The 21180-nt window shown below is 40.5% G+C and overlaps 1 protein-coding gene across 2 annotated transcripts; it reads left to right on the top strand.

Moving 5' to 3' along the window:
* Positions 1–18328: 18328 nt before the first annotated feature.
* Positions 18329–20738, top strand: Cfl2 (cofilin 2). Of its 2 annotated transcripts, none has more exons than XM_045154518.1 (4): positions 18329–18387; positions 19201–19508; positions 19620–19696; positions 19780–20738. In XM_045154518.1, exons 1-4 carry the CDS (start codon positions 18385–18387, stop codon positions 19890–19892), a joined length of 501 nt encoding a protein of 166 aa, XP_045010453.1. In that variant the 5' UTR covers positions 18329–18384; the 3' UTR covers positions 19893–20738. The 2 variants fall into 2 exon arrangements, with proteins under 2 accessions (XP_045010453.1, XP_045010454.1); XM_045154519.1 differs by lacking the exon at positions 18329–18387 and adding an exon at positions 18860–18880.
* The last annotated feature ends 442 nt before the right edge of the window (positions 20739–21180 follow it).

The raw sequence follows: 21180 nt of genomic DNA, 5'->3' as shown, positions 1-21180 counted from the left end.
TGATTCTCTGGTTTCATCCTCTGTGTGTTTGTTGTTAGCATATATGAAGGCTACTAATTTCTGTGTATTTATTTTGTATCCTGCTTCATGGCTATACGTGTTTATCAGCTCTTAACAGTTTGCTGGTATAGTCTTTAGGGTTCTTTATGTCTAGAATCATATCATCTGCAAATAATGGTAATTTGATCTCTGCCTTTCCTATTTGTATCCATTTTATTTGTGTCTCTTGCCCTATTGCTATAATAAGACTTCCAGCACTATGTTAAATAAAAGTGGGGACAGTGGACACCCTTGTATTCTTCCTGATTTTAGTGGAAAACCTTCTAGTTTTTCCCCATTTAGTAAATATGTTGGCTGTAGGCTTGTCATAAATAACCTTTATTATATTGAGATGTTACATCTATTCTCAGTCTCTGTAGGACTTTTATCATGAAGGAATGTTGGATTTTGCCAAATGTTTTTCTGCATCTCGTGAGATGACCATGTGATGTTTGTCCTTCAGTCCATTTATATAATGTATTACATTTATTGATTTGCGTATAATGAACCATCCCTGCATCTCTGGGATAAAGCCTACTTGGTTGGGGTGAATAATCTTTCTGATATATTCTTGTATTCTGTTTGTCAACTTTTTAAAAAAAATTGTTTATTTTTATTTATTTATTTGAGAGGGACAGACAGAGGGAGAAAGAGGCAGAAAGAGAGACAGAGAGAGAATGGGCACACCAGGGCTTCCAGCCACTGCAAACAAACTCCAGACATGTGTGCCCCCTTCTGCATCTGGCTAACGTGGGTCCCTGGGGAATGGAGCCTCGTACCAGGGTCCTTAGGCTTCACAGGCAAGTGCTCAACTGCTAAGCCATCTCTCTAGCCCTGCTTGTCAATATTTTGTTGAGAATTTTTGCATCTATGTTCATGAGGGTGACTGGTCTGTAATTTTCTTTTTTTGTTCTATCTTTGCTTGGTTTTGGTATCAGGGTGATGCTTGCCTCATAGAAGGAGTTTGGTAGGATTCCTTCTTTTTCTATTTTATGGAAAAACTTAAGAAACAGTGGTGTTAGTTTTTCCCTGAAGTTCTGGTAAAATTCACCAGTGAATCCATCTGGACTTGGACTTTTTTTAGTTGGGAGATTTTTTTTTTCTTTTTCTTTTTTTTTCGAGGTAGGGCCTCACTGTGGTCCAGGCTGACCTGGAATTAATTCTGTATTCTCAGGGTGGCCTTGAACTCACGGCGATCCTCCTACCTCTGCCTCCCGAGTGCTAGGATTAAAGGCGTGCGCCACCATGCCCGGTTTAGTTGGGATTTTTTTTAAATTTTGTTTTGTTTTTTAAGGTAGGGTCTCACTCTAGTTCAGGCTGACCTGGAATTCACTATGTAGTCTCAGGGTGGCCTCAATCTCATGGCAATCCTCCTACCTCTGCCTCCCAAGTGCTGGGATTAAAGGCGTGCACCACCATGCCTGGCTTAGTTGGGAGATTTTTGATAACTGCTTAGATCTATCTCCATACTTGTTATAGGTCTATTTAAGTGATTAATCTTATTTTGATTTAATTTAGGTAGGTCATATAAATCAAGGAAATCATCCATTTCTTTAAGATTTTCATACTCTGTGGAGTATACGTTTTTATAGTATATACCTATGATTTTTTGAATTTCTCTAGTATCTGTTGTGATGTTGCCCTTTTCATCTCTAATTTCATAAATTTATGTCTCTTCTCTCTTTCTTTTGGTTAGACTTGCTAAGGGTTTATCAATCTTATTTATTCTTTCAAAGAACCAACTCTGTTTCATTGATTCTTTGGATTTTTTTTTTTTTTTTTGGTTTCTATTTCATTAATTTCTGCCCTAATCTTTATTATTTCTTCTCATCTACTGATTTTTGGTTTGCCATGTTCTTTTTCCAAGGCTTTAAGGTGAAGCATTAGGTCATTTACTTGAGACCTTCTAATTTCTTTATATAGGCATTTAAAGCTATAAATTTACCTCTTAGGACTGCCTTCATTGTGTCCCAAAGGTTCTGGTATGTTGTATTCTCATTATCATTTGACTCTATGAATTTTTTTATTTTCTTCTTGATTTCTTCATTGACCCATTCATTATTTAGTAGTGTATTATTTAGTTTCCATGATTTTGTGTATGCTCTATAGCTTTTCTTATTATTGATTTGTAGTTTGATTCCATTGTGGTGAGATAGACTGCAAGGAATTATTTCAATTTTCCTGTATTTGTTAAGATTTGCTTTGTGTCCTAACATATGATCTATTTTAGAGAATGTTCCATGTGCTAATGAAAAGAATTATGCAGGATTTGGATGAAATGTCCTCTATATATCTGTTAGATCCATTTGTTCTATGACTTCATTTATTCTAGATGCCTCTCTGTTTATTTTTTGCCAGGATGACCTGTTAATTGATCAGAGTGGGGTGTTGAAGTCACCTGCTACCACTGTGTTTGGTGTTATCTGTGACCTTAGTTCTAATAGCATTTATTTGATGAAGTTAGGAACCCCCATGTTAGGTGCATATATGTTTAGGATTGTAATGTCCTCCTGTTGGAGTGTGCCTTTAATCAATATAAAATGACCTTCCTAATCTTTCCTAACTAATGTTGGACTGAAGTGTACCTTGTCAGATATTAGGATAGCAACCCCTGCTTGTTTTCTAGGCCCATTTTCTTGAAATACCATTTTCCAACCTTTCACCCTAAGATACTGTCCATCCTTTGTAGAAAGGTGAGTTTCTTGGAGGCAACAAATTTTAGGATCCTGCTTTTTAACCCAGTCTGCAAACCTATGTCTTTTGGTTGGAGCATTGAGACCATTGATATTAAGAGGTATTATTGAAAGATGTGTATTTATTTTTGTCATTTTTTTGTAGTTATTCTGGTTTTACCTTTGCTCTCTTGTGTTAACTAGTATTTGAGTATTGTTTGTTTTTTCCAGGTTCCTTATATGTGTGCTTTTCTTTCTCTTCAGCATGGAGGATTCTTTCTTTTTTATTTTCTTTTTTATTTTTTTGAGGATTCCTTCAAGTATTTTCTGTAGAGCTGGTTTTGTCTACAGATATTCCTTTCCTGCTTTTGTTGTGGAATGTCCTTATTTTTCTGTCTATTTGAAGGAATAGCTTTGCAGGATAAAGTAACCTTGGTTGACAGTTGTTATCTTTCAGAACTTGGAATATATCACTCCATGCCCTTCTGGCTTTTAAAGTTTGTGTTGAGTAATCTGCTGTAATCCTGATGGGCTTGCCTTTGTAGGTAACTTGATTTTTCTCTCTAACTGCTTTCAATATTTTTTCTTTGGTTGTATGTTTGGTAGTTTAATTATAATATGGCGAGGAGAGGTTCTTTCCAGGTTTTGTCTGTTTGGTGTTCTAAAGGCTTCCTGTATCTGCATTGGCACCTCTTTCCCAAATTTGGGGAAGTTTTCTTCTATGATTTTGTTGAAAACACTTACTATGCCTTTGGAATGAAATTCTTCTCCTTCTACTATACCCTGAATTCTTTTTATTTATTTATTTTTAATTTTTTTGTTTATTTTTATTTATTTGATAGTGACAGAGAGAGAAAGAGGCAGATAGGGAGAGAAGAGAGAGAAAGGGCGCGCCAGGGCCTCCAGCCACTGCAAACGAATGCCAGACGCATGCGCCCTCTTGTGCATCTGGCTAACGTGGGACCTGGGGAATCGAGCCTCGAACGGGAATCCTTAGGCTTCACAAGCAAGCGCTTAACCGCTAAGCCATCTCTCCAGCCCTATACCCTGAATTCTTATGTTTGATCTTTTCATAGTGTCCCGGATATCTTGAAATTCCCGTTCATACCTTGCTATTAGCTTGTCTTTCTCTTTGCTGGACTGTATTAGATATGCCATCTGGTCTTCTAGTTTAGATATTCTGTCCTCTCCTTCATCCATTCTACTGCTGAGATTTTCTACCAAGTTTTTATTTCATTAACTGTGTTCTTCATTGCTCATAATTCTGACTGGTTTTTCTTTATTATTTCTATTTCCTTATTTAAGTCTTGTATTGACCTCTTTATTTCATTAAATTGGTTTCCTGTGTCTTCTTTTATTCCTTTAATTTCCTCTTTCATTCCTTTGAATACCTCTTTGACTTCTTTGAGCATATTTATAATCATTCTTTTGAAATCTTTCTCAGGCATTTCCTCTAGCTCATTCTCACTGGAGGTCATTTCTTATGCATTAATACTTTTTGGTAGATTTATATTGTCTTGATTTTTTGTGTTTCTTGTATCATAATGTAGTGATTTTTGCATCTTGTACTAATTTAATGCTTGGATTTTCTAGTTAGCTGCAGTATTATTAGATGTATTGATCAATGTCATATCATATATCTTCAGGGTAGGAGCTTAATGTGCTAGGTGTGGCTCTCAAGACTCTCAGAGTATCTACAAAAGTGACCATAGGTGTTGGATCTGCCTGCTATGAGAGTATTCAAGTAGGCTGAGTGGAACAAAATACAGGCAGATTCTAAAATTTAACTAAACAATATACACATTCAATGAAAAACAGCACAGAGTATTTATGCAAGAGTAGGTATTATGACAACCAGATCCTCTAACAAAATCACTGTCCCTTAGGGTGTGTGGCGCTCCATGCCCTTAATCCCGTCAACAAGGAAGTTGAGATTTCTGGTCTGTTGAGGGTTCCAAGTCAGCTTGTGACCAAGTGAGACCCTTCCCTAATGTACAACAGAAGAGGAAACAAAGCCACTATAAATCAAGAACAAAAATAACAAGCTCAAGGTATAGTTTATTTAAGCATGGCAAATCTGACCATCCATCAGTCTTAACATATAACTTATCCTAATATGGAAGGTGCAATTAGCACTTCTGGTTCAGGCCTATATGCTAGGCTTATTTGGTGGGTACTGACCTGGTGTAATCCCAGTTATTTTTTGGGATGATTTTGGTCTCAGTTATGCTACGTTCCTGCTTGGTTCCCTCTTTGGTGCACTGTGGGTTCAAGTAGGCTGGCTTGGTCATTGTATCGCTGCTCTGGTCTCCTGTGCTGGGTGCTATGAGCTCCCTTCCCCAGGTCTCTGGTGCTTTCTGGCACTTGCGCTGGTGGTGGGGTAGGGGAGGCTATGGGTGGTGGCTTTAGTTCTCCCTCTGGTCCACATGATCCTCTACCTTGTGATCTGCTCCTCTGTTGTTCTCCACATTTCTTGAGTTTGTGAAGACCTCTGGTGTAAGTGGAAAATCCCCTCACCTGGCTTCTCCTGTGGCTCAAGCCGAGCCTCGCAGCTGTGGCCCCGCGGACCTGGTGATACCGCTGCTGGAGCCACTTCTGCCTGCCTATGTGGGCTGGGTGCTCTGAATCTCCTACTTCTCTGATGCTGTTGGTCATTTCTTATACACCTCACTTTTTAGTAGAAGAGTGTATTTTGCTGGATTTTTTTTTTTTCTTTTTCTTCCCTAGGCTGCTTTGGCATGGTTCCTATACTGCCATCTTAACTAGAAGTCCTACTTATTTATTTATTTTTGGAAGTCTCTTTTTTTTAAAATATTTTTTGTTCATTTTTTATTTATTTATTTGAGAGCGACAGACATAGAGAGAAAGACAGATAGAGGGAGAGAGAGAGAATGGGCGCGCCAGGGCTTCCAGCCTCTGCAAACGAACTCCAGACGCGTGCGCCCCCTTGTGCATCTGGCTAATGTGGAACCTGGGGAACCAAGCCTCAAACCGGGGTCCTTAGGCTTCACAGGCAAGCGCTTAACCGCTAAGCCATCTCTCCAGCCCTGGAAGTCTCTTTTTTAAAAAAATATACTTTATTTATTTATTTGAGAGAGAGAATGGGCATGTCAGGGTCTCCAGCCACTGCAAACAAACTCAGGATGCATGCACCCCCATGTGTATCTGGCCTATGTGGGTCCTGGAGAATCAAACCATGATCCTTTGGCTTTGCAGGCAAATGCCTTAACCATGAAGCCATCTCTCCAGCCATTGCTTTCTTTTTCTAAAAGTATCTTTTATTTATTTATTTATTTGACAGAGAAAGAAGATAGAGAATGGGTGCACCAGGGCCTCCAGTGACTGCAACATGCCTCACCTTGTGCATTTAGCTTTATATTGGTACAGGGGAATCAAACCAGGGTCCTTCGGCTTTGCAAGAAAGTGCCTTAACAGCAGCCGAGCTATCTCTCCAGCCCTTCTTTTTATTTTATTTTTTAATTTGAGAGTGACAGACAGGCAGAGAAAGAAGGAGAGAGAGAGAGAGAGAGAGAGAATGGGTGCGCCAGGGCCTCCAGCCACTGCAAACGAACTCCAGACACGTGTGCTCCCTTGTGCATCTAGCTAACATGGGTCCTGCAGAATCAAGCCTCGAACCAGGGTCCTTAGGCTTCATAGGCAAGCACCTAACCGCTGAGCTATCTCTCCAGCCCTTTATTTTGTTTTTACTTATTCATTTGAAAGAGACAGAAAAAGAGAGAGAGAGAGAGAGAGAAAATGAGAATAAGTGCATCAAGGCCTCTAGCCATTTGAAACAAGCTCCAGATGCATGCAGTGCCTTGTGCATCTGGCTTACATCGGTCCTGGGGAATCAAACTTGGGTCCTTTACTTTTGCAGGCAAGATCCTTAACCGCTAAGCTATCTCTCCAACACTCCAGCCCTTCTTTTGTTTTTTATTTTGAGATAGGGTTTTGCTATGTCTTTGAACTGACTCTGTAGACAAGGCTGGCTTTGAAATTTTGATCATTTTGCCTTAGCCTTTTAAGTAGCTGGGAGCTACAGACCCAAGCGCCCAGTCTAATTGTATTGCTCTCTTCTCTTCTCTTCTCTTCTCTTCTCTTCTCTTCTCTTCTCTTCTCTTCTCTTCTCTTCTCTTCCTTCCTTCCTTCCTTTCCTTCCTTTCCTTCCTTTCCTTCCTTTCCTTCCTTTCCTTCCTTCCTTCCCTCCCTTCCCTCCCTCCCTTCCTTCCCTTCCCTCCCTCCCTTCCTTCTTCTCTCTCTCTTCTTTCTTTCTTTCTTTCTTTCTTTCTTTCTTTCTTTCTTTCTTTTTTTCTTTGCATGTGTATGTGTATAATATAAGTGTTTTTATGTGTGGCTGCATGTGGATACATGGTGCATGTACATGTGAAAGCCAGAGGTTGACATTGGGTATCTTCCTCATTTGTTCTCCATCTTTTTTTTTTGAGGCAGGGTCTCACTCTAGCCTGGGCTGACCTGAAGCTGAGCTCACTTTGTCCTTGAACTCCTGGTGCTCCTCCTTCCTCAGCCTCCTGAGTACTGGGAATAAAGGCTTGAGTCACTACTGTAGTCAGCACCACTTTGCAGGGATGAACATCCAAACCAGGTAGGTGAGGGGAGGATAGGATTTAATTCAAGCCTACAGATCTATAGGGAAGTTTCATCAGTGGTCAGAAGCTGCTTCCATACATCCAAGTACAGAGAAACCATCACCAGCCACCAAACATCAAAAGCAACAAGTGTAAAACCAGATAGTTTAGCAGTCAAGGCACTTGCCTGAGAAGCCCAAGGACCCAGGCTCCATTCCCCAGTACCAACACAAAACCAGATACACAAGGTGGTACATGCATCTGGAGTTCAGTTGCACTGGCTAGAGGCCCTAGTGCACCCATTTGCACTCTCTTTATCTGCCTCTCCCCCTCTCTCTTTCCCTCAAATAAATAAATAAAATATTTTTTAAAAAGATAGAAAAGAAAATGGTAACAGGCATGGTGGCGCATACCTTTAATGCCAGCACTTGAAAGGCAGAGGTAGGAAGATCACCATGAGTTCAAGGCCACCCTGAGACTAAAAGTGAATTCCAAGTCAGCTTGGGCTAGAGCGAGAACCTACCTAACCCCCACCCCCCAAAAAGGGAATATGTCTCATGTTTATAACTTGGCAAAATTAGTACTGTAATATATATATATTTAGGGCTGGAGAGTTGGCTAGGTGGTTAAAGTGCTTGCCTACAAAGCCTAAGGACACAGGCTTGATACCCCAGTAACAACATAAAGCTAGATGCACAAAGTGCTACATGCATCTGGAGTTTAATTGCAGTGGCAAGAGTCCCTGGCACGCTCATTCTCTTTCCTCTCTCTATCTGACTCTTTCTCTCTCTCTCTCTTAAATAAATAAAATATATTTTTTGCAATATGACTTTGATATATTATTAGAAATTATTTAAATCTTCTATAGACAATATTAAAACAATTTGGATAAAACTGCATTTTAATCATAGATAGTAAGTAATCTACTACCCTTAAGGAATGGATAAAAGTTATAGGATATTCCATGAAATAGAAAAAGAAGGAATTCTACCAAACTCCTTCTATGAAGCCAGCATCACCCTGATGCCAAAACCAGGCAAAGATAGAACAAAAAAAGAAAATTACAGACCAATCTCCCTCATGAATATAGATGCAAAAATTCTCAATAAAATATTGGCAAACAGAATACAAGAATATATCAGAAAGATTATTCACCCTGACCAAGTAGGCTTTATCCCAGAGATGCAGGGATGGTTCAATATATGCAAATCTATAAATGTAATACATCATATAAATGGATTGAAGGACAAAAATCACATGATCATCTCATTAGACGCAGAGAAAGCATTTGACAAAATCCAACATCCTTCATGATAAAAGTCCTACAGAGACTGGGAATAGAAGGAACATATCTCAATATAATAAAGGCTATTTATGACAAGCCTACAGCCAACATATTACTAAATGGGGAAAAACTGGAAGGTTTTCCACTAAAATCAGGAACAAGACAAGGGTGTCCACTGTCCCCACTTTTATTTAATATGGTTCTGAAAGTCTTAGCCCTAGCAAAAAGGCAAGAGACATACATAAAAGGGATACAAATTGGAAAGGAAGAGATCAAGTTACCATTATTTGCAGATGACATGATTCTACATATAAAGGACCCTGAAGACTCTACTAGCAAACTGTTAGAGCTGATAAAAACCAACAGCCATGTAGCAGGATACCAAATAAATACATAGAAATTAGTAGCCTTCATATATGCTAACAACAAACACACAGAGGTTGAAATCAGAGAATCACTCCCATTCACAATTGCATCAAAAAATAAATAAATAAAGTACCTTGGAATAAACCTAACCAAGGAAGTAAAGAATCTCTACAATGAGAACTTTAAAACACTCAAGCGAGAAATTGAAGAAGACACTAGAAAGTGGAAAAACATCCCTTTTTCCTGGATTGGAAGAATCAATATTGTGAAAATGGCAATCTTACCAAAAGCGATCTACATATTTAATGCAATCCCCATCAAAGTTCCAAAGGCATTCTTCATGGAAATAGAAAAAAACAATCCAAAAATTCATTTGGAATCACAAAAAAACTCGTATATCTAAAATAATACTGAGCAACAAAAAAGAGGCTGGTGGTATCACCATACCTGATTTAAACCTATACTACAGAGCCACAGTAACAAAAACAGCATGGTACTGGCACAAAAACAGGCATGTAGATCAGTGGAACAGAATAGAGGACCCAGCTGTAAATCCAGGTAGCTATTGCCACCTGATATTTGATAAGAATGCCTAAAATACTCACTGGAGAAAAGACAGCCTCTTCAGCAAATGGTGTTGGGAAAACTGGATATGTATCTGTAGAAGGATGAAAATAGATCCTTCTATCTCTCCATGCACAAGAATTACATCCAAATGGATTAAAGAAAGACCTTAACATCAGACCTGAAACTCTAAAAATGCTAGAGGAAAAAGTAGGGGAAACCCTTCAACATATTGGTCTTGGCAAAGACTTTCTGAATACAACCCCTCTTATTGCTCAGGCAATAAAACCACAGATTAACCACTGGGACCTCATGAAATTACAAAGATTTTGCACTGCAAAGGACACTGAATAAAGCAAAGAGGCAACCTACAGAATGGGAAAAAATCTTCGCCAGCTATATATCTGATAGAGGATTAGTATCTAGGATATACAAAGAACTCAGAAAGTTAACTAATAAGGAATAAAACAAGCCTATCACGAAATGGGGACTGGTGAATTTCGATACTACTGGGCAGTTTGTTTAAAGTAGTGCTCATTATGTGAATTTTGAACTATGTTAGCTTTTTGTTAGCAAAGGCTTTTGTGGAGATTTTTAAAAGGGAGAGGATCCTAGATGTAATCATAAATGTTATCTAATTACTACTGCAGCCTTAAAGATAAAATTTTTTGAAGTTGAGAAGAGTACTAAATTATGTAGTCTTAGGCATTAACATGTTTGTGGGAAGACTATAGCAGACAAGTGCAGGATACTTTATGTGAGTTCACATATTCTCAGTTAGGAACTCTAGGCTCTACTGAGTCACACTGCATAGGAAATTAGAGCCTGCATTTATAGGCTATCCAAATTCTGCCCCATTGTCCAGTTTAGTCCTAATGTATGCGCCAGCTTGGTGAGGCATGTTAAGTTCCAGGTCGCACACGTTCATCTCATTTGTACTCCAGTGATTTAGCTTAGCTCTGACCATTTTCTTTCCAAACAATAATATACACATCTAGGAGAGTTTTTTGTAGGCAATAAGTAACTGAAGTCATTTTTATTTGTCAAAATGCAATTTCTTGTTAATTATGTAATTTTTTAAAACCCAGCATTTTATGACTGGGAATTTGTATTTAATAACTTGTATTAACATTGGGTAGCATGAAGTCTGCATTGGGAAATTGAATAGCATAGCTATAAAATTCTGTCAACCCTAAATTTTTTTTTCTAAAGCTATACAATAGTTCTCAAAAAATAGTCATAACTAGATTAAGATTTGTGGGTTAGTTTGGAAGTTCGAAGTGCCTGTTTGGGATGGCAATAGGCATTTTAGATGAATTTAGGGGAAAAATATTATCTGCAGAAATGTCAATTTCAGAAGATTCCCCCCAGAAATATAACCTTAATGGATTATATAATTTTAATTGAATGTTTCCAATTCCACTGTCTTGTGTTTTCATGTTGAGGTGCTTTCACATTTTTCCTTTGAGTGCCAATTTCTTACTAGTACTGTTTCTTACTGCACCATGTTTATGGAGATGGGTCTTAACTATTTTTGTATGGTGTAAACTGAAACATGCACGTTGTACTTCTTGTGTGGGACATATGCAGTGTCATCCCTTTGTTTCATCCTTCGGTTGCACTGACCTGGGGAATGCTGGTCATGTCACAGTCAATCTCAGAGTAATCACTCCTGTAATTAACTTTCAAATGTTCATAGGAGTATGTTCTGTGAAGTGGTCTGAAACTTGTGATATTTTTTGGTCATGAACTGTACTGCTCCTATTATTGTAATGTAATAAAAACAGTTATGGTGACTATAAAAAAATGGGCTATGGAGCTAAATAGAGAGTTCTCAAAGGCAGAAATACGAATGGCATATAAGCATTTAAAAAATTGTTCTACATCACTAGTCATCAGGGAAATGCAGATTAAAACTACATTGAGAGCCAGGCGTGGTGGCGCACGCCTTTAATCCCAGCACTCGGGAGGCAGTGGTAGGAGGATCGCTGAGAGTTCAAGGCCACCCTGAGACTACATAGTGAATTCCAGGTCAGCCTGAGCCAGAGTGAGACCCTACCTTGAAAAACCAACCAACCAAACAAACAAACAAAAACCCCCAAAAACCAAAAAAAAAAAAAAACTACATTGAGATTCCATCTCCTGTCAGATTGGCTCCCATCATCCCATCATGAAAACAAATGATCATAAATGCTGGTGGGGATGTGGAAAAGAGGAACCCTTCTACAATGTTGATGGGAATGCAATCTGGTCCAGCCATTGTGGAAATCAGTGTGGAGGTTCCTAAAACAGATAAAGATTGAGCTACCATATGACCCAGCTATAGCACTCCTAGGCATATATCCTAAGGACTCATCTCATTGCCTTAGAAGTACGTGCTCAACCATGTTTATTGCCACTCAATTTATAATAGCTGGGAAATGGAACCAGCCTAGATGTCCCTCAACTGATGAGTGGATAATGAAGATGTGGCACATTTATACAATGGAGTTGTACTCAGCGGTAAAAAAAAAATGAAGTTATGAAATTTGCAGAACCATGGATGGATCTGGAAAGGATTATACTAAGTGAGGCCCAGAAAACCAAGTGCTACATGTTCTCTCTTATATGTGGATCCTAGGTACAGATGATTGGGCTTCTGTGTGAGAAGGAAAAAACTCAGTAGCAGAGGCCAGTAAGTTAAAAAGGAGATATAAAGGGAAGAGAAAGGAAGGGAGGAGGGTACTTAATAGGTTGGTATTGTATATATGTAAGTAGAATGATTGAGATGGGGAGGGGATATGATGGAGAATGGAATTTCAAAGGGGAAAACAAGGGGGGAGGGAAGGTATTACCATGGGATATTTTTTATAATCATGGAAAATGTTAATAACAATTGAGAAAAAAAAGTTATAGGATACATTTAGATACAGATAATACACAAATATGTAGCTTATGAACATGAGAATAACTTCTGAAATGTGTTAAATAGATGCTAATTTTGTAATCTGAAATATGCATCAAAGACTGATACAATAAATGAAACAAATGTTATTGTGATAAATATCTGAGGGAAAAACATACAAAGAGAAAGGATTTATTTTGATTCACTGTTTTGGAGGTTTCAGTTAATAATAAAGTAGATTCATTGCTTTTAAGTATCAAAGAAAAAGCAGGTGGCAATGGTGTGATTGGATGGTGGAACCAATGAAGCTATGTAAATTTCAAATTAATTCATATTTTCAAATATTATATACATATATACCACATGTGTATAAATGTATATACCTGAATACTATATATATATTATATATTTTATGTATATATATATATATATATATATATAAAACTTTTCAGATTATCATTTTATCAAGAATAAAAAGCTTTAAAATGATAGGAAAAACTGATTTTTACAAAAATAAGTGCAACAGGCATTTATTGAAGACCTACTATTTGCTAGTCACAGGGTCAAAATCAATGCTAGTTTAGTTTTATTGACAGACACATTATTGTTATTGAGTTTAGTTAAAAATTGCTTGTTAGCCGGGCATGGTGGCGCACGCCTTTAATCCCAGCACTCGGGAGGCAGAGGTAGGAGGACCTCCATGAGTTCAAGGCCACCCTGAGACTACATAGTGAATTCCAGGTCAGCCTGGACCAGAGTGAGACCCTACCTCGAAAAACCAAAAAAAAAAAAAAAATTGCTTGTTGTTTCTTATTTTTAATAAAAATGTATATATTAAGTCACATGATTTCATGTGCATTCACCATCATGTATCAGCAAATATATGTGACAAAAGGTAATTTTTAAAATAATTTGTCCTTGAAATGTCAACAATAATTTATATTGTATGCCTTAGTGATGCGCTCCCAGATGACAAATCTAATTTACCAAGATGAATGTGCTTTGTACCAGATTTTAATTGATATGATCAGCTTTAGAAGACTATTCAGAATAGTAATGTTAGAGCTTGTGAACCTCTTGTTTCTTTTTAAACCCCTTTGGCCTCCTAGTAATTATTAATGCAATTACTATTACATGTATTTCAATTATATTAAGTATTTTTCATTAACAATGTACATGATTATAAACAATATCCCATGGTAATGCTCTCCCCCCACCCACTTTCCCCTTTGATACTCCAGGCTCCATCATATCCCCTCCCTCTCTTTTCCTCCTCTTATGATTGTCTTGTGTAGGTAGTGTCAGGCACTGTGAGGTCATGGATATCCAGGCTCTTTTGCATCTGGGGGAGCACATTGTAAGGAGTCCTACCCTTTTTTTGGCTCTTACATTCTTTCTGCCACCTCTTCTGCAGTGGACCCCTGAGCCTTGGAAGGTGTGATAGAGATATTGCAGTGCTGAGCACTCCTGTCACTTCTTTACAGCACCATGATGCCTTCTGAGTCATCCCAAGGTCACTGCCATCTGAAAAGAAAAGATTCTCTACGAAAAGTGAGAGTAGCATTAATATATGGGTATGAACATTAAGAGAAGTGATTATTGGCCAGTTTGATAAGCATAGTATATACATTTAGCCAGACAGCAGCAGACGTTACACCCCTAGGGCTCATGACTACCCCTGTTTTAAGTTTTCAGTATCAGGGATGTATTCCCTCCCATGGATCAGGCCTCCAGTCCAATTAGAGGGCAGTTGGTTTCCACCATGACAGACATGTCAGTATTGCACCCGTTGGCTCATTTGGCCTGGCTGGCCAAATATAGGGCTTGCAATGTCCACTGTTGCAAATCTTCACTGGTGATTTCTCTCTCTCCCACTGAAGTGCATGCAGAATGGCTGGAGTGAGACATGAGACCCTACCTCAAAAAACCAGAAAAAAAGAAGAATATATAAAAACATGGAAATAAAAAAGGAAAAAAAAAGAAAAAAATATGTGGAAATATACATAGATAAAAGATATATTAATTACAATTACCAATCACATTTGGAAATAATATTGCTTATGTCAGCTGGGTGTGGTGGCACATGCCTTTAATCCCAGCACTCAGGAGGCAGAGGTAGGAGGATCACCATGAGTTCGAGGCCACTTTGGGACTCCATAGTGAATTCCAGGTCAGCCTGGGTTACAGTGAGACCCTACCTCGAAAAACAAAACAAACAAACAAAATATAAATATTGCTTATTTTATAAATACTAAGTAAATTTTGAAGTAACTATTATCAAAAAAATTTGGGGGGCCAGGCATGGTGGCTCACGCCTTTAATCCCAGAATTTGGGAGACAGAGGTAGGAGGATCGCCATAAGTTTGAGGACACCCTGAAACTCCATAGTGAATTCCAGGTTAGCCTGGGCTAGAGTGAGACCCTACCTTGGGAAAAAAAAAAAAAAAAAAAAAAATAAATATATATATATATATATATATATATATATATATATATATATATATATATATATATTTGGGGTTGGTGAAATGGCTTAGCAGTTAAGGCATTTGCCTCCAAAGCCAAAGGATCCCATATACATATATATATAGATAGATAGATAGACAGACAGACAGACAGATAGATAGAGATATAGATATAGATAGACATACACACATAGATAGATAGATAGATAGATAGATAGATAGAGAGAGATATAGATATAGATAGACATACACACATACACACACGTATATATATGTATATATTTGGGGGTTGGAGAGATGGCTTAGCAGTTAAGGTGTTTGCCTCCAAATCCAAAGGATCCTGGTTTGATTCTCCAGGACCCACGTAAGCCAGATGCACAAGAGGGCACATGCATCTAGAGTTCATTTGCAGTGGCTGGAGGCCCTGGCATGCCCATTCTCTGTCTGCCTCTTTCTCTCTCTCTCAAATAAAGAAATAAAATATATTTAAGAAAATATTTGGGGTGGCTGGAGAGATGGCTGTAAAGCCTAAGGACCCTAGTTCCTACATAAAGCCAGATGCGCAAGGTGGCACATGCATCTGGAGTTTGTTTTGCCGTGGCCAGAGCCCTGATGCATCCATTCTCTCTCTCCCTTCTGTCTTTTCTGTCTGCCCCTCTCTGTCTTTCTCAAATAAATAAAATAAAAACATCTTAAGAGCTGGAGAGATGGCTTAGTAGTTAAGCACTTGCCTGTGAAGCCTAAGGATCCTGGTTCAAGGCTCAATTCTCCAGGACCCACGTAAGCCAGATGCACAAGGTGGTGCATGCATTTAGAGTTAGTTTGCAGAGGCTGGAGGCCCTGGCACACTCATTCTCTCTCTCTGCCTCTTTCTCTCTCGGTCTTTTACTCTCAAGTAAATAAATACAAATAAACAAAAATAAAAATTAAACCAGGTGTGGTGGTGCACGCCTTTAATCCCAGCACTGGAGAGGCAGAGGTAGGAGGATCACTGTGAGTTGAAGGCCACCTTGAGACTACATAGTGAGTTCCAGGTCAGCCTGAGCTAGCATGAGACCCTACCTTGGAAAACAAAAACAAAACAAATCTTAAACTGGGTGTTGTGGCACATGCCTTTAATCTCAGCATTTGGAAAGCAGAGGTAAGAGGACTGCCATGAGTTCGAGGCCACCCTGAGACTGTTAGCAAGTGAGATCCAGATCAGCCTGGCTAGAGTGAGACCCTACCTCAAATAAAAAGGGGGGCCGGGAGGGATGGCTTAGCAGTTAAAGTGTTTGCCTGCAAAGCCAAAGGACCTAGGTTCTATTTCCCACTACCCACGTCAGCCAGATGCACAAGGTCGTGCATGCGTCTAGAGTTCATTTATAGTGGCTGGTAGGCCTTGGTGCACCCATTGTCTCTCTCTCCCCCTTTCTGTCAAATAAATAAATAAATAAAATAAAATAATATTTTTAAAAAAATCAATGGCTTTCTTCACAGAACTGTAAAAGAAAATCCTCAGAGTCCTATGGAAGTATAAAAGACCCTGAATAGTGAATATAATCCTCAGAAGAAAGAGTAATGCTGGAATTATCAGAATTCCTCGTCTGAAATTATATCACAGAGCTGGCAGTGGCACACGCCTACACATTTGTTTTTGTGCAGATACAATACAATTTTGTTACTATGGCTCTGTAGTACAATTTTTTTTTATTTTGCTTTTTTGTTTTGTTTTTGAGGTAAGGTCTCACTCTGGTCCAGGCTGACCTGCAATTAACTATGTAGTCTCAGGGTAGCCTTGAACTGATGGTGATCCTCCTATCTCTGCCTCCCGAATGCCTGGATCAAAGGCATGCGTCACCAAGCCCGGCATGAAACTTATTTTAGAGAGAGTTAAGATCCAGTGATAAAGCTAGCAGGAAGACCCACACCAAAAGTTCTCCCCTTTCCCAGCCAGGGAATTGAAGAAAATCTCCCTCATATCTCTGGGGAAGAAGCCTCTGGGGCGGGTGTGTGTTTGTGCACACACAGAAAACAAAGCAGGGAAGTCCAAGCCAAAAGATCCCCCTCACATAGTGGGTCAAGGAGGACTAATTGGGGAGGTTGAAGTACGAGGGTTGCTGTGAATTTAAGGCCAACCTGACTACATAATGAATTCCATCTCAGCCTGGGCTAGACCCTACCTCAAAAAAACAATAAAATAAAATAAGTTTCATAAGTCATAATTTGCCCTTCTCTGAGTAGGTGTTTTCACATCTTTGATAACATGGACAAGAACCCAACGTTGGGGTGGTGGGGCAGGGCTGGGATCTCTTGCATATTTATGAGCATCTAATCCCTCTCTGGACTTCAAAGGTCCCACATCACTATCACAGATACTAGCACATCCATGTGCATTGCACAGTTCCCAAAAACTAAGAAATGCAAGCATCCTAGATGACCACCAACAGATGAATGGATAAAGGAAATGTACTACATATACACAATGGAATTTTTCAGCTATAATTTCAAGGAATGTTACCACCCACTTTTCTCCAATAATTAACCACAGGATATTTATTTAGAGGAAATGTCTTTCTTTGCCCAGACTGGCCTCAAACTCCAGACAATGCTCCTGCCTCAGCCTCCTGTGGGATTATATGAGCTGGCCTGGAGTTATTTTTTACCTCTATTTGTCATGTTGTTTTTAGCTTATTACTAAAGTTAACAGAGGGTTTATTCCCATTTTTATTTTGGTTTTTTTTTTTTTTTTTTGAGAGGCAGGCTCTCATCACAGAAATCTTCCTATCTCAGCCTCCTCAGGGAATTTAGGGGTGAGGTACCACGCCCGGTTTATTCTCCTTGTAGAGCAAAGGAATCTAAAACTGGGCACTGGTGAACACGCTTTAGTGGAGGCAGAATAGTGAGCTCAAGGTCATCCTCCTCTACGTAGTGAGTTAGAGGCCAGCATGGGACCTGGTCCCGAAACAAGCGGGGAAAAAAAAAAAAAAAAAAAAAAAAAAAAAGGAAAAGGAACCAGATTTAAACCATCCATGCAAAGTTGGGGCTGGGTAAACAAAATAAAACGAGCCTTTTCGTCCCAAGCACAGGCGAATGAGAGACCGCGCTCCCGCCCCTAGCCCCTTCCCTCACCGCTATCTCCGCCGAGCGGCCCGCGAGGCCCGCGAGCGAGCGACCGGCAGTGAACGCCCCGGGGCCGGTGACGGCGCCGCCCGGGCCCTGGGCCCCGGCCACCGGCGCACCGCCCTCCCCGGCCCCCGCGCCCGCCGGTGTCACGCTCGGGGTCAGGCCGAGGACGCGGGCGGGCGGCGGGGCCGCGCGGGCGGGGCAGGGCCGGGGCCGGGGCCGGGGCGTGTCCACGTGACCGCCCCGCCGGCGGCCCGCCAGCCCGCCCTCCCGCCCGCCCTCCCGGCGTGCCCCGCACTCGCCGCTGCCCCGCCGCCGCGGCCGCCGGCCCCTCCTACCTGCTCCCAGTGCCGCCGCCGAGCCGGAGCGCCTGCCGAGCCTCGCCGCCGCCGCCGCCGCCGCCACAGCCGCGGGCACTATGGTAAGGCGGGCGCGCGCGGCCGGGAGGCTGGCCGCCGAGCCCCCGCGGCCCGGGGCGGGGGCCGCCATCTTACCCGGGCCGGGGCCTCGGGGGTGGGCGTCCCGCCGCCGGCCTGCCGCTGGCGCGGGGAGGGAGGGTCGGGCCGGGCGGCGGGCCCGCAGCCCCGCGCCGCCCTCGCCCTCCGCTTCGCGGGGTGCGGTGGAAGCCTCGGGCGGCCTGTCCCGAAACCGTTATGAGGACCGTGAGCAGGTGGGGAAGTCCCTTTAAAAACGCCTTCTCGCGGGCAGCACGCCCACGCCGGAGCCCGGCTTCTGCGCGCCCGCCGCGGGGCCGTGGGCGCTGGGAGTGGACGCTGGATTCCCTCTCCTTATGAGGAAACGGCGGCCGCCGGGGTGACTCTGAAGGAAAAAAAGAAAAAAAAAAAATAGTAGAAGCATTCACTGAAATCCCAAAGTGGCTTGTGAAGGCCTTCAGAGTTGACACAATACAGAAGGTATTTTTGCTGCTGTTCCTGAAGCTCTGACATCACCCTATGAAATAGGAAACATTTCAGGGATGGGACAACTTGTATTTGTCCCTTTCTACCTTCCATTTGCTTCTTCATTCTCCTTTAAGAAGGATGAATGGGCAGAATGAGTTAGAATCCTTGTGGACCGTGTACTGACACCTGAAAATGTGACAAATCTCTTAAGACTACTTAATGTTGTACCGTGCGACTTGTAATGGCCAGTCTAAAGTGAATCCTCCCTAGGCAAGCAGTAATTGTGATTAAAACCAAGATACTTGTTCTAAATTACTGCTCTTTGTTTTCAGGCATCTGGAGTTACAGTGAATGATGAAGTCATCAAAGTTTTTAATGATATGAAAGTAAGAAAATCTTCTACACAAGAGGAGATCAAAAAAAGAAAGAAAGCAGTTCTCTTCTGTTTAAGCGATGACAAAAGACAAATCATTGTAGAGGAAGCAAAGCAGATCTTGGTGGGTGACATTGGTGATACTGTAGAGGACCCCTACACATCTTTTGTGAAGTTGCTACCTCTGAATGATTGCCGATATGCTTTGTACGATGCCACATACGAAACAAAAGAGTCTAAGAAAGAAGACCTAGTATTTATATTCTGGTGTGTAAAAACAAAAGAAAAAAGTACTTTTAAAATGCAAGGATTATTGTCATAGTCAGTTTTGCCTTTGTTTTTCTATTGAAACTCAACGTTTTTTCCTCCTCCCTCTAGGGCTCCTGAAAGTGCTCCGTTAAAAAGCAAGATGATTTATGCTAGCTCTAAAGATGCCATTAAGAAGAAATTTACAGGTACTAGCCTTGAGTATTTTGTGCACAGAAGTTACTCTTTCCCAATTATAATAAGGTAATGGATTTTTTTTTTTTCTTTTTAGGTATTAAACATGAGTGGCAAGTCAATGGCTTGGATGATATTAAGGACCGTTCCACACTTGGAGAGAAATTGGGAGGCAATGTTGTAGTGTCACTTGAAGGAAAACCATTATAAAATAATAGTCAAGTGCCATCTGGATTTTGCATTTCTCCAGCTCAGTCCATGGAATAGTATTAGGTTTTTGTTTTATTTTGTTTTGTTTCTTTCCCCTTTCCACTGGGCCCTTCCAACACAATGAATGAAGGAGAGATCATTCATTTAAGAAGCCTGTCAGTGATTGCCATTAGACTGTTTAATACCGTTACTTTTATGTAGAACCCAAGGAATGCCTTCCCGTCTTATTTTAGCCAAACAACTGGTTATATGCCTTCCTTGCAGCAAGCACTACAATGGATGTGATTGTCAATGTGAATAGCTTAGAGTACTGCGAAGGGTAAGCTAATTGAATGTCTTGAAAGTGTTATCCACTGGTCAGATGGTCAACTTTTTTCAGTATTATTTCTAGTTGCACTTGATTGCAGTTCTGTGAGACGCTGGAGCATCCATACCCCTCACCTGCCTCAGCAAGCCTATCCTGTGACATGGCAGCACCAATTTAACACTAAGCTTTCAAAGCACTTTTTTTTTTTGTAACGAGTTTAATCCCTTAATCAAATGCCAATTAAGTTTAATTAACTGTTGTCAATTTATTCTGGTACCTCAGTGTTCATTCCTACTACCTGCCTATCTTCTGAAGAGGAATAGCTGTACTGATGCCTTTTGTTCTCCGTCGAGTGTACACTACTGAATAAATGTAGTTTTACGTTTACCATGCGAGTCTTGAAACACTAAAGATAGTTTGAGTATCGGTCATGATGGCAATTTCTGTATAAAAGAGCCTTAAATGGAACATTGTTTTGAGATCAAACCTTCCCACCCTCATAAAAATGGCCACGTTGCAATAAAAATTGTGGCATATTACAGAATGTTGCCTTGTTTTCCTTGTAGATTTTGCAAACTGTTATGTGAAACAACTTTTAGAGTAGACAGCTCTTAATTTCTGCACTGGTTACTTGAGAATTTTTTTGTACAACATGCAGGCATGGTTTTTTCCCAGATTTGTTGGATTTCTTTAGTTTAAAAATACCCTGAAGTCATAATACCATCACTAAAAGAGTGATACTTTTAGGTGTTAATATGGAGACCAGAATTTATTTTATTTTATTTTATTTTTTTGAGGTAGGGTCTCGTTTTAGCCCAGGCTGACCTGGAATTCACTATGTAGTCTCAGGGTGGCCTAGAACTCACTGCGATCCTCCTACCTCTGCCTCCCGAGTGCTGGGATTAAAGGCGTGTGCTACCATACCAGGCCAGAATTTTTTTTTTTTTTTTTTTTGCATTTAACATACTCTTTAGTATCTCA

This window comes from Jaculus jaculus, chromosome 7 (assembly GCF_020740685.1).
Source record: "Jaculus jaculus isolate mJacJac1 chromosome 7, mJacJac1.mat.Y.cur, whole genome shotgun sequence".
NCBI lineage: Eukaryota > Metazoa > Chordata > Mammalia > Rodentia > Dipodidae > Jaculus > Jaculus jaculus.
This window is presented reverse-complemented; position numbering and strand designations above follow the sequence as displayed.

What these genes read in the sequence shown, in the direction of transcription:
- Cfl2 (XM_045154518.1), top strand. An exon ending in GACCTAGTATTTATATTCTG is followed by an intron (nt 19,509 to 19,619) that starts GTGTGTAAAAAC and finishes TCCTCCCTCTAG; the next exon opens with GGCTCCTGAAAGTGCTCCGT. An exon ending in CATTAAGAAGAAATTTACAG is followed by an intron (nt 19,697 to 19,779) that starts GTACTAGCCTTG and finishes TTTTCTTTTTAG; the next exon opens with GTATTAAACATGAGTGGCAA.